Genomic DNA, 18850 nt, shown 5'->3' with positions numbered 1-18850 from the left:
TCCTATTTCTGTTGTTGATGACCAAATAATAGACCAGCATTCATGATTTTATAAGCAGGCCTTGATGATTTTGTCAGTTTTATTTATTTCCAGTGCTGCAGATATAGATACATAGAGGACAATAACAGTTTTGATTTGGAATCATAGTGTTTAATGGGTCTATTCCTTTTTCTGTATTGTCCATGGATTCTCAAAACGTGGTTTGCAGACCGCCTGTCTCCGGAATCATCTGTAATGCTTCATGAAGCATGGATTCCTGGACCCCATCACAGAACTACTGTCTTAGAACTGTTACCAAAACCCTACAGTTTTGGTCATAACCCTAGATGATTTTTATAGGCATCGAGGTTTGTGAACCAATGCCCTAGAGCAGAGGTCGGCGGACTTTTTCTGTAAATTGCTAGATAAGTAAATATTTTCAGCCTTATGGTCTTTGTTGCAACTACTCTTCTGCTATTATAGCACAAAAGCAGCAACAATGATAAATAAATGGGCATGGCCAGACAGATTTAGCCCAAGAATTGGTGGATCACTGTTAGAACTAAGATTCTAGACCAGTGGTTTTTCCTTTATGAATCTTTTCTTAAGCATTATCTCTGAAATCAGTTTTAATCAGAATTTCTGGTAACTGAAGAAAATTCATAAATACAGGAGGACTTCCTGGATATACGTTAAATGAATTAATAGATGATAAAACCTTTATAATATTTAAAGCCTTTTCTATGTTAATATTAAGGAGAGTATGATTATCTTATTTGTAATATTTGTATATAATCTGCTTCTAATATTAGGTTCCTGTGGCTAGAGCAAGTATTCTTTGGCTAATTGGAGAAAACTGTGAACGAGTTCCTAAAATTGCCCCTGATGTTTTGAGGAAGACGGCTAAAAGCTTCACTGGTGAAGATGATCTGGTAAAACTGCAGATTTTAAATCTTGGAGCAAAACTGTATTTAACCAACTCCAAACAGGTAAGAGACTAATCCTTAGTCTACCTATGTGAAATCTACTTTCCTCTTTGCTCTGATACATTAGTCTGTCCGTTCAACAATTACGAGGTGCCTATTTCTTTTAAGGTTTTACTTTAGGTGGTAGCGGTATAAAGAGATGACATTCTGGTCTAGTAGAGGACAAAAACATAAAAAAATGAAATAGTATGTGGTAAGTGCTATAATAGAAGTATTGTGATACAGTGGAACTCCAGAGGAGAAAGTTATTGAAAGTCTGAAATAGAAGGAGAGAGGTCAAAGTTTCATAAAGGATAAGACTCTTGACTAAGGGCTTGTAAGGAGTAGTTTACCATACAGAATAAGGAAAGAGGAGAGCAGGGGGTCAGAGTCATGAAACAGCTTGGTGCTTTCAGGAAACTTAAAGCTGAGTTTGGAAAGGTAGGCAAGGGCAAGACTTGGAGTGGCAAGTGCTATGGACTTTGTCCCCCATGTGAAGGGAAAACCGTTCAATATTTTTTAATAGTGGTGTAATTGACCAGATTTGCAGTTTAGAATATTCATTTTTTAAATCAGTTGACTTTGAGGAACTGTTGGTAAGAGGAATAGCCTCTATGTATAAAATACATAGAATCCCCACTATATATTGGGGTTGGCCAAAAAGTTCATTTGGGTTTTTCCGTAAGATGTTGCAGAAAAACCTGAACAAACTTTTTGGCCAACCCAATATAAAATAGGGTCTTTCTCATTCTTCTTCCTTTGTCTGAATAGCTCTTCTCTACAGGTGGAGGACTTAATCTGGTCAGTGAGACTGGAAAAGGATTCTTGCTCGGTTGCAGCTAGGACTCTTAGTAGGCTTTATGCTCTGTGTCCTGTCTCTGTTTCTCCTTAATTTTTCTGACTGGGACTCTTACTTAGCCTCTGTGATTTCCCCCCCTCCATTTCCCTCTCTCTGTCTCTCTGCTTGTCCCCCTCCTTCTCTAAAACACTCTGTACCTGGGTATCTCTTTGATAGCCTTCACACACGCACGCAGCCCATCTACCGTAGTCTAATGTCTTTGTCATTCTCTCCCTCTTCCATCAGTGTTTGTGTCTCCTTTTTTGTATCTGCTGTGTATCTCTCTATATGTGTCTCCCTCTCATTCTGCCTTCTCTCCCTACCCATAGATCACATTCTTTCTTTAGTAACCTGATATTGGCCATTCACAATTCTCAGGTTGACTCCTCAAATTCATATATTGATTCATATACTTTTGGATTGTCTTCATCCCTAATTGTGATGTGAGTTGTATTATTATAGTTTTTGCTGATTGGTGTACCAAACTTGTGAGCAAATAATTGCAAATATTTTGAGCATATTTCTATGATTTAGATTTTATCTTTACATTTTAAGTCAATCTTTGAAAGGAATCAGTTAATCATTTCCAAGTGCCATGTAGATTAATTCATGCAATGAGTTATTTTTAAAAAACTGAGTAAAAGAGAGGAAACCTATGTTTGCTGTTGAGTTGCTTGTTTATTGATAAAAACACTGTTTTAGCCTGACACTCACTGTTCTTACTAAATTCATGTAGTACTGTGAACGTCAACATAACACCTAGAATATTATGATTGTTATGACTATCATAACAATGGTTTGGCTACTCTAAGTGAGCTTATAGATTATCATAAAAGAAAAGTAATACAAATTAGTATGTTAATCAAGACTGAAGTAGATATGTCTTACAAAACTAAATGAAGGTTCTTTCCTTGTCTCTCTTCTTTGTAGCTGTAAATAACCAATAATGGAATATAGTACTGTGTGTTCAGAAATTGTAGAGTGTATTCCATATCTTTTTATTAAGTGAATCTGAAGATAACATAGATTGCACTCAGCTATTTTTTTTTCTTGAATTCAGTTTTGGAACTCAGCTTCTGAAGTGTTGTATTGTGTATTTTAGAATGATACTTCAGGATAACCACATAGACTTGACCACCAGCTGGTGAAAACATAGTTATGTTTAGAAAAAACAACTCATTGTTTTTAAATGATTAAATATAAAAATAAATGAACAAAGGTATCCTGTAGAGTTGTGTTCTGTTCTCCAGTTTCTCATTTCTCAAGAAAAGGAGTTTGAGAGAATTCGTAAATGAAAATTAACATCAAAGGATGATTTTTTTAAGTACCATCAGCTTGACTGGGTTTTTAAGTTGTATAATTCATAATCCATTGGATGTGAGATGAGACTAAAATGATTGCTTTCACCTAAATGTAAAAAAATTATTTTCTATATGTGTTTATTTTAACCATCTTTAACACTGAACTAGGAAGACCAGGCCACAGAGTTGAGGGACTGGTTTGCCATGAAGTCCCAACATTTATTTGTAGGTCTGTTTTCCTTGTGGCCTAGATCTCTCAGTGAGCATTTTCAGATTTTTTATTGAAATATTTAGTTTTAGGGGATGGCTACATTGATTTTTATAAGATTTGGCACATTGTGTTCATTTGTATGCCTAAGGAATAATTGAATAATAAGCTTCTTTAATATCTCAAATGTTTTTACCTGGTGTAAAGAAGAATTTGAAACTTAGTTAACAGTTTGCTTTTGGTATGGTTGAGCAAACTCCTACTGGACAAATATAAACTCAGGAAAAATACAAAAAGTAAACAACTGCCTGAAGTCTCAAAAGAGTAAATAAAAGTGGGAAGATTCTGAAGGGAAAAGGACACTTGAAAGAAGAGAGTGGCACAGAGTGAATTTCCCCACTTTTATGGCTCTTATCCTGAGTTCAGGCTACAGTTGGCACTGTACACAGAAGCTGAAACCCCAGAAGGAAACCCAGAGTCCTTCCGGCCTGAGGAAGTAGAGGACAGAGTTTAAGAAAACTACTGGGAATTCCCTGGCGGTCCAGTGGTTAGGACTCCGCTCTTTCACTGCTGAGGGCCCGGGTTCAATCCCTGGTTGGGGAACTAAGATCCCACATGCCGCTTGGTGAGGCCAAAAAAAAAAAAAGAAAACTACTACCAAAGATATTGAAAAGTTAAGGAAGAATTCTAGGAAGGAGAGAGCCAGTGTGGGGAGCCTCAAAATCTGTGAATACTTTTGCTCAGGTCTCTGGCTGACACCTGAACCACACATATGCATGGTGGATTCAGAACAGCACAGTTAATAATAAGGGAACTGAACTGGAATTTGAACAGCACTGAAGAGACAAAGTTTGTACTTTGAACCCAGCCTAGAGTATAGCAACATCCAGGGTCTCTACAATATAACATTCATAATGTCCAAGATAAATCCAAAATTACTCAACATAAGAACTAGAACAGGGAATTATTGTTTAACAAGTATAGAATTTCAGTTTGTGAAGATATAAAAATTTCTGGAGATTAATGGTGGTAATGGTTGCATACACTGAACTACACACTTAAAAATGGTTGCAGTGGTAAATTTTTTGTTTATTTTACCACAATAATGAAGAAGACCAGGAAAATGTGATTAGTTTAAAAACAAACAAAAAAACAAAAACCAGAAACCAACTTCTAGATGACCCAGATGTGGAAATTCGCAGGCAAAATTTTGAAGCAGCGTTTGTAAATGGTTGATGACATAGAGGAAAATGTATTCACAATATATGAAAAGATAACTCTCAGCAGAGAAATAAAAACTATAAAAAATAATAAAATGGAAGTTGTAGAACTGAAAAATACAGTACCCGAAAAATCAACATTTCGTCTATCTTTAGCATTATATATTCTTTGATATTTTAATTTTTTTTCAGTATAGAGATATAAAGCTGTTCATATAGTTTTTTTAAAACTCTGTTGCCTTATGATTAAGACTCTGTAGATGAACTTCTTCTGTAAGCTTCTTTAATTTTCTGACTTTGAGCTCTTTCAGATGGACATTTAGAAAGCAGTTTAACTGTATGTGATGCCTGCCATAGAACTATTTAATGTCAATTACTGGGAGGCAGGTGGTGATTCAGAGTACAGGCTCTAATGTTAGACCGTCTGACTTCAAATCATGTTTTGCCACTTACTAGCTACGTGATTTTGGACAGATTATACAATACAACCTACCTAATCTAATTTCTAATCTGTAAAGTGGAAGTTATAATCATATAGTCAGTTATTTATAATGCAACATAATGTTCCTAAAAATCATTGTGCTTTACACAAATGCACAATAACAGCCACAGGGATTATTGCAAAAGTGGAACCAGAGGCACAACACTCAAAAAATTCATTGGTGACACATAAAAAGAAAAAAAAAAAAGAACAGTAAAAACAAGAGAATAGTTTTACACATGTTAAATGGTTAAGAAATATATAAATACTACAATGAATCTAGCTTTTTACTTTTAGAAAGACCTGACTTGTGGAAACGGGTGTTTTAAAGGTTGTACTTGTGAGTTATGTCTTGGAAGGAGGGTTAATTTGAATATGGATGGAAAGTTGTACTGCCAGAGGTGGCTAAATATAGCCCATAATACATGTGGTGATCTGAGATAGATGTTTGAGGTGGATATGTTTCTTTATTCCTGCACAGCCCAGTTCAGCTGGGTGCAGCTTTCTGCCTTTACCTGTTTTTTCTTGCTGCTGTAATCATGCCGAAGCAAACACAAAATTTACATTGTGCCCAAATTGGCCCTGCTGTGTCAACTGAATTAGAACAAATCCTGCTTTTTCATAAACCTAGTTTACACTGTTAACCGACTGCTAGATTTTTCTTAGAGAATATGATTATTTACAGTCAGAGAACTAGTCTAGTTATTGAGAATCTCTATGCTCATTTTAAAAAAGCACTCCATTTGGGTTTATCAAACTGAGAAAAGGGTGCTGAAATTCCTCTTTTGTTGTTTATGAAGAAAAAAATTGTTTGATATGAATATCAAGAGTAAAAGCACTGGTACTCTCACAAGTAGAGTAATTTCACTGTTATATGGGGGGAAAAGTTGAACAACATTGAAACCAGTTGAAGTTGCTAAAACTCTTCAGCTCTTAAGACATGGTATAAAAATTTAGCATGACTTCCTTGAAATAGTCTACTGAGGTCTGAGACAGAAAGCTAAGATTTGATTAAACTGATTAATAGCAATTAAAAATTAATGAGTAAAGGGTACATCTGTTTCTAAACTTTCTCTAATAGTGTATCATCTTTTAAATGTAGTGATAAGTAACATAAGTTAATGTTTTACTTAGCTTATGTTTTTATTTTTAAATATAAAATATTGCAAACCTATGGAAAAGTGCAAAACAGCATAAATACATATACAGGCATACCTCACTTTATTGTGCTTTACAAATACTGTGTTTTTTACAGATTGAAGTTTTGTGGCGACCCTGTGTCAAGCAAGTCTGCTGGCACCATTTTTCCAACAGCATTTGCTCACTTCCTGTTTCTCTGTCACATTTTGGTAATTCTTGCAATATTTTCAAACTTCTTCTTTATTACTATATTCTGATCTGTGATCAGTGGTCTTTGATTCTACTACTAAGACTCACTGAAGGCTCAGATGATAGTTAGCATTTTTTAGCAATAAAGGATTCTTTTTGTTGTTGTTGTTTCATTTTTTTTTTTTTATGTTAGTGAATTTTTAAAAATTGGAGTATAGTTGATTTACAATTTTGTGTTAGTCTCTGATGTACAGCAAAGTGATTCAGATATTTATATATACATATATATTCATTTTCAGATTATTTTCCATTATAGGTTATTACAAGATGTTGAATGTAGTTCTGTGTGCTGTATACAGTAGGACCTTGTTGTGTATTTTATATATAGTAGTTTATATCTACTAATCCCAATCTCCTAATTTATCCCCCCCACTCCCCACCCTTTCCTCCTCCTTTGGTAACCATAAGTTTGTTTTCTAAGTCTGTGAGTCTGTTTCTGTTTTGTAAATAAGTTCATTTGTACTATTTTTTAGATTCCACCTATGAGTGATATCATATGATATTTGTCTTTCTCTGTCCGGTTTATTTCACTTAGTATGATAATCTCTAGGTCCATCCATGTTGCTGCAAAAGGCATTATTTCATTCTTTTTTATGGCTGAGTAATATTCCATTGTATATATACACCACATCTTCTTTATCCATTCATCTGTCGATGGACACTCAGGTTGTTTTCATGTCTTGGCTATTGTAAATAGTGCTACAGTGAACACTTGGGTGCATGTATCTTTTCGAATTCTGGTTTTCTCTGGATATATGCCCAGGAGTGGGATTGCTGGATCATATGGTAACTCTATTTTTAGTTTTTTAAGGAACCTCCATACTGTTCTCCATAGTGGCTACACCAATTTACATTCACACCAACAGTGTAGGAGGGTTCCTTTTTCTTCCTCTCCAGCATTTGTACATTGTTTTTTTAGACATACTGCTGTTGCACACTTAATAGACTACAGTATAGTAAACATAGCTTTTATATGTACTGTGAAACCAACATATTTGTGTCACTCACTTTATTGAGATGACCTGGAACCAGACCCGCAATATCTCCAAGGTATCCTATATATGTGCCCCTAAGATTAAGTCAGTGCGTTTGCCATAATTTTTTTAAAGGGATGTAACAGGTAGACCTAAGATCTCAAGTTCCTGTTCACACCTTTCTTACTTCCCCATTGGTAACCACTGTCATATTATTGGTGTGTTTTAATCATACATGTTTTGTATTGGTGTTATATAAGTATGTATCCATAAACAATGTATTTTTTGTTTTGTGTGTTTTCAAATTTTGCATAAGTAGTATTCTACTTAATGTATACTTTCACAATTAAACTATTTTTACTTAATGTGTTTTTAAAATATTGAGGTATGTAGATATAGTTCATTTATTTTAATTACTGTCTCATTTTCTTTGAGACAGTTACATTTTTTTTTTTCTGCTGTTCAAGAAGAAAGTGCTTCGTGGAGTATCCTTAGTACTTATATTTTCTTTGTATTGCTTTTCAGGTTCACTTTTTGATTCTTAGTGAGAAATTTTATAAATCACAGTGATGTTTTGGGGATCCTTCCTGAAGTTTTCTCTTGCCCTGTGATTCGGTCTTGGAGAAATCTACCCCCACTCCCAGCCCCTTTGATATAACTTAACAAAAAGGGCTCAGATATATTTTCTTGTCAAGTAAATATAACATATAAAGGAAACACTTATTCATGTTGACAAAAATGTGTATACTGTTAAATTTTTAAAAATCTGTTGCTTTTCTATACACTAACAACAAGCTACAAGAAAGAGAAATTAAGGAAACAGTCCCATTTACCATTACATCAAAAAGAATAAAATACCTGGGAATAAACCTATCTAAGGAGATAAAAGACCTGTACTTGGAAAACTATAAGACACTGATGAAAGAAATTGAAGATTACACAAACAAATAGAAAGATATACCATGTTCTTAGATTGAAAGAATTACTGTTGTTAAAATGACCATACTACCCAAGGCAATCTACAGATTCAATGCAATCCTTATCAAAATACCAATGACATTTTTTACAGAACTAGAACAAGTAATTTCAGAATTTGTATGAAAACACAAAAGACCCCAAATAGCCAAAACAATCTTGGGAAAGAACAGAGCTGGAGGAATCATGCTCCTTGACTTCAGACAATACTACAAAGCTACAGTAATCAAAACAGTATGGTTCTGTCACAAAAACAGACACCTAGATCAATGAACACAATAGAGAGCCCAGAAATAAACCCACACACTTATGGTCAATTAATCTATGACAGAACAGGCAAGAATATACAGTGGAGAAAAGACAGTCTCTTCAGTAAGTGGTTCTGGGAAAACTAGACAGCTACGTGTAAAACAATGCAATTAGAACCTTCTCTAACACCATATACAAAAATAAACTCAAATGGATTAAAGACCTAAATGTAAAACCGGATACTATAAAGCTCCTAGAGGAAAACACAGAACACTCTTTGACATAAATCACAGCAATATTTTTTTGGATCCATCTCCTAAAGCAAAGGAAACAAAAACAAAAATAAATTGGACCTTATTAAGCTTAAAAGCTTTTACACAGCAAAGGAAACCACCAACAAAATGAAAAGACAACCCGCTGAATGAGAGAAGATATTTGCAAATGATATGATCGATAAGGGGTTAATATCCAACATATATAAACAGCTCATACAGCTCAACATCAAAAAAGCAAATAGCTTGTTTGGAAAATGGGCAGAACTGAATAGACATTTTTCCAAATAGGAAATGCAGATGGCCAGAAAGCACATGAAAAGATACTCGACATTGCTAATCGTTAGGGAAATGCAAATCAAAACCACGATGAGATACTACCTCACACCTGTTAGAATGGCTGTCATCAAAAAGCACACAAATAACAAATGTTGGTGAGGATGTGGAGAAAAGGGACTCCTTGTACACTGTTGGTGGGAGTGTAAATTGGTGCAGCCACTGTGGAAAACAGTATGGAGGTTTCTCAAAAAACTAGAAATAGAACTACCATATTCTGAAAGATACATGCATCCCAATGTTCATAGCAACATTATTTACAATTGCCAGGCTATGGAAGCAACCTAATTGTTAATCAACAAATGAGAGATAGCCTCATCCACCAGAGGGCAGACAGCAGAAGCAAGAAGAACTACAATCCTGCAGCCTGTGGAACAAAAACCACATTCACAGAAAGATAGACAAGATGAAAAGGCAGAGGGCTATGTACCAGATGAAGGAACAAGATAAAACCCCAGAAAAACAACTAAATGAAGTGGAGATAGGCAACCTTCCAGAAAAAGAATTGAGAATAATGATAGTGAAGATGATCCAGGGCCTCGGAAAAAGAATGGAGGCAAAGATTGAGAAGATGCAAGAATCATTTAACAAAGACCTAGAAGAATTAAAGAACAATCAACAGATGAATGGATAAACAAGATGTGATATATATATATAGATATATAGATATAGATATAGATATGTAAAATATAGGGTTGGCCAAACAGTTCATTTGGGTTTTTCCATAATATCTTATGAAAAGCCATAAAAAAGAATAAAAATTTTGCCATTTGCAACAATGTGGATGGACTTGGAGGACACTATGCTAAGTGAAATAAGTCAGATAAAGACAAATACTGTAAGATATCACTTATATGTGGAATCTAAAAAATACAACAAACTAGTGAATAAAACAAAAAAGAAGCAGCCTCACAGATACAAACTGGTGGTTTCCAATGGGGAGAGGGAAGGGGGGATGGGCAGTTTAGGGATGGAGAGGGTGAGAAAGGGTTGTTATGAGATTATCTGAAATCATCTGTGTGAAACTGTGAAAATTGTAAAGCACTATAGAATTTAAAGAATCTTGCATTCAATAAAATTTTTTTAATTAAAAAAATTTAAAGAATCTTGCCTAGTCAGGAAATGATGAAATTGATTGGATAGAACACTAGTACTGCTTAGATTTGCCTCTGGTCTATGTTAAGAATTTTATGTAGTTCTCCTTCCTTCACCAAACGCATTTGCCAGTATCCTTGTGTTTAAAAATTACAACTATGTGGAACCAATTTTAAATGCTGAATTCTGTACACTTTTTTATATTCCTTAAACTGATATATATCTAAGCTGATTTTAGGACTATATATATATATTTTTTGATAGGACTATATTTTAAGAGACCTTTTTTATTATTTTGTGCTGACCTATATAATATTTAAAGAAGGCTATTGTTTGAGCAAATATTTACCAGTTTATTACTTGTCAGAGTATTTAGGTAAAAATATGATGCCCATATTTTGAGAAGTTTTTTTAAAATAATGGATTTCTTAATAATTATATGGCATTCCCCCAAATTCATTTTTCCTATGTCATAGTGACTTAGAGTTAATCCAAAGAGAAAGTAATTGGTGTAAATAGTGTCTGGATGGCATTGACCATTAGTTGGTACCAGAAATGATTCCTTAAATCTAAGCAGGAAAATAATAATAAGACAAAAATTTAATACATAGCTATAGATAAGCTATTGAGTATTTCTGTTATTTATGGTACATTTTGTTATTCTCTTTGCTTGTCTTGTATAATTTTATCAATAAAATGCATTTAAATTTACTATTAAACATCCCATCTGGGTTTTTTTGTTGTTGTCCTTTGGTTTTTTTCTGGCTGCGTTGGGTCTTTGTTGCTGCGTGCGGGCTTTCTCTAGTTGTGGCGAGCAGGGGCTACTCTTCGTTGCGGTGCGCGGGCTTCTCATTGTGGTGGCTTCTCTTGTTGAGGAGCATGGGCTGTAGACGCGCGGGTTTCAGTAGTTGCAGTGTGCGGGCTCTAGGGTGCGAAGGCTTCAGTAGTTGTGGCACACGGGCTTAGCTGCTCCGCAGCATGTGGGATCTTCCAGGACCAGGGATCGAACCCGTGTCCCCTGCATTGGCAGGCAGATTCTTAACCACTGCGCCACCAGGGAAGTCCCTTCATGTTGTACTTCTAACCTCTGCCATGGTTTTGTCTAGTGACCTGTAAGATACAAGTGCAGTGAACAGAGATTTCATTTTAAAATGTGAAACATTTAAATTGGAAAGACTTTGACTTTCTTTTCCCAGCCTTTTTGAGATGCAACATGACTAACCTCTCCCTTTTAGAGCAGCATATAGGATGTGTGCTGATAAAATGAAGTGTGCCCTGACGAGGCAGGTATGAAAAGCTAAGTCCTTCGCTTTTCCAGTGGTGGTGACATAAGTGTTTAAGTGTTTTATCTGATGGTGACTTGATGACACAACAGGCAAGTTGTGTCATGGCCTGTGCAAAGCATGAAGCTCCCAGATGTCAGTGGATGGAGTAAGAGGAAAACATGGGAAGTTAGAGGTTAGTTGTGGATGAAATATGTGCAGGAGATAGAGACAGAACAATCTTGCTATAGGCCATTAAAGAGAGTGGTCAGAGCACTCTCACTACAGTAGTTTTGTCATTTATTGTGTACTGTAAATCTCAAAACCTATTTATTATTTGCCAGTTATTGTTTTATTTTGTTATAAATCCAGCAGCAATAAATTCTTAAAACTTGGAAGTGTACATTTAATGAAGTACTGAATTTTTGTGTATCATTATTTAACATGCACAAAATGTTCATCAACTTTTACCATCCACCATGAAACTCATAGTGATATAAATCTGCTAAAACAGGATCAGCATCTACTTAAAAAGTTGGGAGGTATTTTAGGAAGACTAAGCCTCAAGATGACAATTTAATGTATACAGGTGCCAAATATGTTTACATGTTTCTCTGTGAAACATGATCTCATATAGATCAAATAACTGTTTTTTAAAATTTAATTTTGTTCATTTTTTATTCTAAGTTTTCTTTTGCACATATGAGAAATGAAGCAATAATGATTAATGTATTTCTCCATTAGCAGAAAAAGGACCTGAATGATGCTGGTTTTCAAATAGAAAAGCAATTAATTCCAATAATAGTTCGACCATTTTCACTCAGAGCTTTTGTACGTTTCTTCTGTCAGTGTAAATGGAATCAAAGTAAAGCTTTTGGAAGTTTATTCTGTCAAAATCGCCGTAAATGCTGTTGTAAATTTAAAAGCCCCAACGTGGCTTTCACTGAACGGATGTTGTCATGGTAAAATCAACGTTCTTATTACATTAAGAAAACTATGGAACAGAAATATTTTGGGAATTGGTTGTGGTGCATGCATACTCACTCTGCTTATTCTACCAAGTGAAATAAAACTATAATGGTCAAAATTACTGATATTTGATATGTGTAGTTTAACTGAACTACAGGATTCTTGTGATGAAGCTAATATTGAAAAAGCATACTTAGGCATGACACCACACACTCTCATATGCAATTCTCTTTGCTGCATGTGACCAGTGGGATTTTAGAAATGTGATTTTATGAAAAACTGCTTTGTAAGTTAGCCTGTGTTCTGTATTGGCTTTTTTGCCTGGGGCGGGTGGGTGGAGGAGAAGATTAAGTGAAACTTTTGTGTATTGGTTAGATTCTGATTCAAAATCATTTGGAAATCTTTAAAGTGTTTATCAGGTAGAGCACCAAAAACCTTCAGCTTTTGAAAATTTTAGCAAATAACAATTCTTAGAAACAAATCTTGCAAACAGGAAGACATTGAAATGTATCCCTATAAAAACAAAGGAAGAACTGAACAAATTAAGTAGTAAGAGCTAAAATTTTATTTTAGAAGTTCTGTCATTTGTGGTATCTCAACTATGGTGAAGACCTTTTTGATGGAACTCCTATTTTTGTGGTTAAGCTTATATTTTGTATTAGAATGAAATGAAATCGAGGAGGCAGTTGGTTTTGCATTATCTAAATTTGATGGAATTTTTTTTTACAGTATAGAGAATTATTTAAAAGTTTTATCTCAAAGATAGTTTTATTGAATGGAGGGGGGAAAGTTAAATATCTAGGCTTGAAATATTTACAGATTTTAACATAAAAGAAAGCATTGAGAATATCCTTGTATTCAACAGAATTTTCTCTGTGCTTACCAGATCATTCAAACTGTAAAGAAGACATTTTTTTCCATTAAAAATATTATGTTCTATAGAGAAGAGTAAGTTGCAAATGTCAACATTTTCATAATTGGTGACCATAAAATTCAGTTATGAAGAAGATTGTAGGCAATTTTATTTTCTTTAATTTAAAAATAATAAGACCATATAAAAATATGTTCTTCAAATAAATACCAATGGTTTGGTTTTAGAGATAGACAGAGCTAAGAAATTGATTAAAGTATATGAATAAATACATATCTGAGTGAAAATTATTCTGCTTATGCTTTTAATGCATCATTGAACATGGATATGATTTTGTCTTTTAGAATTTTATTTTTGAAAATACATTTTTGGTAGAACTGTTTCATAACCTACCAATATAATAAAACAAGTTTTACAGTCAATAAATACATATTATAGAAATTACATAATTTTAATTACTTAAAATTTTCTATCTCACTTTCAATAGTGTCTGTTAATATTTTGAAATAATTTAATTTCCTAAACATTAATTTCAGGGATCAGAAATAAAAGCAAGATGAATCAGTCCACTAACTCAAAAAATTATTTCAATGAATAGACTTATTTTATTTTTCTGATTTATTTTAGTTCCGTATTCTAAATCTCAACACTCAAAAATAGACTTTAGAGTTAACCTAGTTATAGATTCTCACTCTACATTTGAGGAAACTAACAGTTGGGTGTATTTTTCCCAGGTTATCCCAGCAAGCTGATTACACAGTCCAGTGTACAACACTTCCTTTTGACCTGTATTACTCATTTGGTGACTATTTTGCTAATTGTCCTTAAAAATCAATCATAGAATTTTTCTTATCTGTGGTTGAACCAACATGGTCTAATGATTAGTGGATAGCAGTAGTTGGTAACCAAATTTAGAATAGCTCTATTAACATTTTTCACTTGTATTTTTTGTAGTTCTGCTTTAGTAAAACTAGGTTAATGGTTTTTAAATAGATTACTGAAAGAAGGTTGCTTTTTATCCAAATCAATTATCTTAACAAATTAATATTATAAAAGAGTTTACCACACCATTCCTGTACTTTGGCTTATTGTTATAGAACTATCTTTAGCTTTGCCTGACTTCATTGATTTTATTTTTTTTAATCCACTTCTAATGTCTGTAAAATGTTCTAATGCAGATGTTTATTTTTTCCATGTATTATGAATCCTATTTATAGTTAGAATTGTATGTGTGTAACCTTCTAAATTAAAATTATGCTTTTTCAATAAAATAACTGGAGTTTAAAATACAAACCTATTTTGTTAACATTTCAATTTTGGTTTAATTATTATTAAAATTATCTCAATATATGTTAATGTAGTACATTCAGAAATTGACTTAGGAAACCTTATTATAGTGTAAAAGCTGCTATAATAAGTTGTTCACTAACATAAATAAATAAATGACCAATATTACCAGAGGCTATAAGCAACATGGGGAAAAAAATGGAAGGAGTCTTTTATCCTAGTTTTTAGAGGGCATCAGCAGCTTGCTTTTATGAAAAAGTAACAGCTAAATGCACTGCAAATAATTTGCAGTAATCCAGTTCAGTGATTCATGTGTCTGCTTTAATGGGTCATAATTCAGGGTAAAGTAACTGAGTGCAGTCAGAGTGCAGACACTGCTTATGCCAGGGACAGTATCTCTTCATAAAACACACCTCAGGAGAAGCAGTTTGCCAGCCCCCTAATACTCTCTGATGTTTTGATGTCCTGCATATTTTTCCGATTAAGTTTTGAGTGCCATGTTTTTAGTTGTATTTCCACATTCATTATTCTCACGTAGACCCTTCAGCGGGTTTGCCATATATGATTATTTTTTTAATGATGCCTTTCTTTCCACTTCAGCAGTTTAATAATCTAGCACATGGCTGCTTCTCAGTACTCAGCATTCACCTCCCCAATACTGAAGAGGACATGTGCTTTGGCTTCAGAATTCCATTTGCAGCGTTAGAAATGCATATTCCCTATGGAACAACATTTGTTTGACATAACCATTCATTTTTATTACCTCTTTAAATATGTTTATCCAGAGTTATCAATAATCATAAATAACTATTCTCATCTTGTTCTGTTTTTCTCCAACAGACAAAATTGCTTACCCAGTACATATTAAATCTCGGCAAGTATGATCAAAACTACGACATCAGAGACCGTACAAGATTTATTAGGCAGCTTATTGTTCCGAATGAGAAGAGTGGAGCTTTAAGTAAATATGCCAAAAAAATATTCCTGGCTCAAAAACCCGCACCACTGCTTGAGTCTCCTTTTAAAGGTACTATTATCAGAATATACCTGCAAAATATTTGTTGTCTAAAAAATTATGACATTATATCCCATTTCTAACATGTTTAAAATTTATCTCTTAGAAAATATAATTGATTAGCATATGTAAATATGTAAGAACAGTGTGCTTTCTACTCATTCATCTGTTCTCCAACGCAAGCTTTATAGTAGTTCATGTTTTTATAGACCTTATTTACCTAAATAATTTCAATCTTCTGATTTTATTTTTATTCTAACCAGATGATTTGGCTGAACAACAGATAAAAGCTATGTTGTTCTTGCAGACATTGACTTCATCTCTGTTTTAAATAGATAGCTTTGTTTAATGCGTATATAATTCACCTTAATACTTAGTTGTTATTAAATAAATATTCTGTGTACACTAACATAAGCTTTTCCAGGAAGAATTGTTTCATAAAAATATCCCTTTATATTTGTTTGCTTTTCAAAGATGGAAGTTGACTTATTTTCCCCAGCGTTTTAAAAGGAGTGTTTATTTTCTCAGTTTAACAGGTAGCCATTACAGTGGGAATCAAATGATTATATACTTTGGTTTTCATATTATTTCTTATTTAATTGTTGTAAAGCGATAAAAAGCAGTTCAGTTTTGTAGAAAAACTATTAAAATTCTGAATGTGTTTGTAGCAAGACATGTATATGGATTGTTTAACTGTGCTGTCATTCTTAATATTCACAGTAAAGTAATTTTTAGAGAAGCTACAAACAGAGCAACACCTCTAAACACACTGACTGATTAGCTTTTTTATTGACCATTATGGGGGAGATTATTGTAATCTATGGACTGAAATCAGTTTTTTGACCTATGAAGAGCTTCCTAGTTTATATTTATTCCTTGACATTTGAGGTAATATGCCAATTACCTTGAGCTCTGATTAGGATTGTTCTCTGTTATATACAGCTCATATTGTTTATTTTATATTTTCCTCTATTTTAATAGGTAGGGATCATTACCAGCTTGGCACTTTATCTCATACTCTCAACACTAAAGCTACTGGGTACCTGGAATTATCTAATTGGCCAGAGGTGGCGCCTGACCCATCAGTTCGAAATGTAGAAGTAATAGAGTTGGTAAGCTGACCTTTCTGAAATTAATTTTGTCAAGCAGTGGGAGATTCTGGAATAACTATTGTTTTATATAAAAGCTTTTTTGGGGGATTGAAAATTGTTCTGGTATTTCTAAATGTAATGTGTTAGATATATCTTGCTGCTATGGGAAGTAAATATTGTAGTATTCCTATGTCGTTGTACATGTACTGTTCCTTTTCTTCAAGGAAATAGAGAATGGAATTCTCTGCATCAGTGCCACCCACATTTGTGGTATTGCATTTGTAGTTGTGTAGATTCAATTTCTAAGATATTTAGTTTCATTGGGTTGAGCTTTTCCTACTTAGTTTAGAGATTCGTAAGCTTCCTGTTAATGTTTTCTAAATCATTTTTGCTGTCTCTTCCAGAAAAACCATACAAAGTGTTCTTCTCGATTTTCTGATGAACCTTTTTTACGTGAAGCCTAAACATAAATAGGAAGCATCATGTACCAAAAATGTCCTTACACACGGTCACAATTAAAATGAATAATATGTTGCTTTCACATTAAAAAAAAAAAGCTCTCTCTATAAATAACCTTTTCCTAGATATTTAAAACATGTTGGCCACTAAAGTAAGAGAATTAGTGTTCTTTCCTAGTATTATCTCTTTCTTTCTTATATAAACAAGAGAAATAAAGAGAGGGGTCTTCTGATTGTCTTTAGAGATTGATTATGTGAAATATATCTGTTACTTTTTTAAGTAGAATTAATAAAAAAGAACAGTTAGGTATTACATCCTGGATGCTTTTCTGGTAGAAAACATTTTTTGAACTAGGATTCAGATAACCGGTCTTTCTCACTAATTCCTATGAGAAAGTCAGTTAATCTTCTTGCCTAACTTTTCCATATACAATGGAAAAAAATATTACTTTAAATAGAAGAATTTCTATAACAGGCATAGCTTTTTTTTTTTTTTTTTGCCACACTGCGCAGCTTGCATGATCTTAGTTCCCCAACCAGGGCCTGGGCCTGGGCCACAGCAGTGAAAGCATCAAGTCCTAACCACTGGACCGCCAGGGAATACCCCAGGCATGGCCATTTAATTTGATTCTTTTGAGAAATATGTTTCTCTTAACTACACAAACTTGTCTGGCTTTGGAGTGTGGCAAGAGCAATAATAGCTGATAATGGCTCCATTTAGCAGACCCTGGAGTGTACTTTGATAGTTTTATAAACATTATCTTGTTTAAACCTCATAATGATTATAAGTGATCATTATTGTTATTCCCATTCTGCAGATGATGAAACCAAGGTTCAGAGAACTTAAGTAAATTGCCCAAGTTCCCATAGCTAGTAAGTGATGGAATTGGGATTCCAACCCTTATCTGAGTCCATTGTTCATTCTCTTACTGCATTTTGTTATGTAACATGAGGAGAGGAAGCTTGAGCTTGTTTGCAAATCTGTACTATCCTTAGTATTTAACACCACTGTTTTCATGCTGCGACAAATTATCTCTATTTAGAGATGATTTTTAAAATTATAAAACTTACTAAAAACAAGTTGCATGCTCCTCCTTGCAACTAAGTTTGGTGATTTCCCCTCAAATCTACATACTACGCTTAAGTATTCTTCAAAAAAATTGGCTTACTTGTGAAACTTTTGGTCAGGTGCCAGAATACAAAGAGCGTGTTCTTTGTTATGATTCTTTCACAGAAATACTGTCTCTCCTAATTTCTATGTCTGTTTGTTGTTTTTACGGTTCTGTCCTTTTCATTGTTGGGTACATAATGTTTTGGTCCAAGTAGCGTCATCCTTTTATCCTACCCCAGCTTCCGCCCTATCCTTCCTCCTTGCTGCCCAATCCACCGAAAAAAAGTAAAATAAAAATAGTTTATCATCTCAGAAATTAATAACAATGCCATGCAATTTAATTTGGTCTCAGCAGTATCCTTATATTGGCTGATAGATTGGTTGGTTGGCTGGCTTCTATTTTCATGTGCTCTTCTAAGCATTAACTATCTTATAGGGACAGTACTTAAACAACCTATTTTCTTATATTCATTTCACCTGTCCAGTTCAACAGATACAAATTGA

General features: G+C 33.9%; 1 protein-coding gene across 1 annotated transcript in view; it reads left to right on the top strand.

Moving 5' to 3' along the window:
* Window positions 1-18850, top strand: part of AP3B1 (adaptor related protein complex 3 subunit beta 1) — a 283078-nt gene that overhangs the window by 160014 nt on the left and 104214 nt on the right. The window contains exons 15-17 of the mRNA XM_068535546.1: window positions 792-968; window positions 15512-15698; window positions 16668-16798. Of these exons, the coding sequence (XP_068391647.1) occupies window positions 792-968; window positions 15512-15698; window positions 16668-16798 (495 nt within the window). The remainder of the gene's footprint in view (window positions 1-791; window positions 969-15511; window positions 15699-16667; window positions 16799-18850) is intronic.

Source organism: Eschrichtius robustus, chromosome 2 (genome assembly GCF_028021215.1).
Source record: "Eschrichtius robustus isolate mEscRob2 chromosome 2, mEscRob2.pri, whole genome shotgun sequence".
NCBI classification, from domain to species: Eukaryota; Metazoa; Chordata; class Mammalia; order Artiodactyla; family Eschrichtiidae; genus Eschrichtius; species Eschrichtius robustus.
Note: the sequence above shows the minus strand (reverse complement) of the source record. Positions and strands in the feature narration are given on the sequence as shown.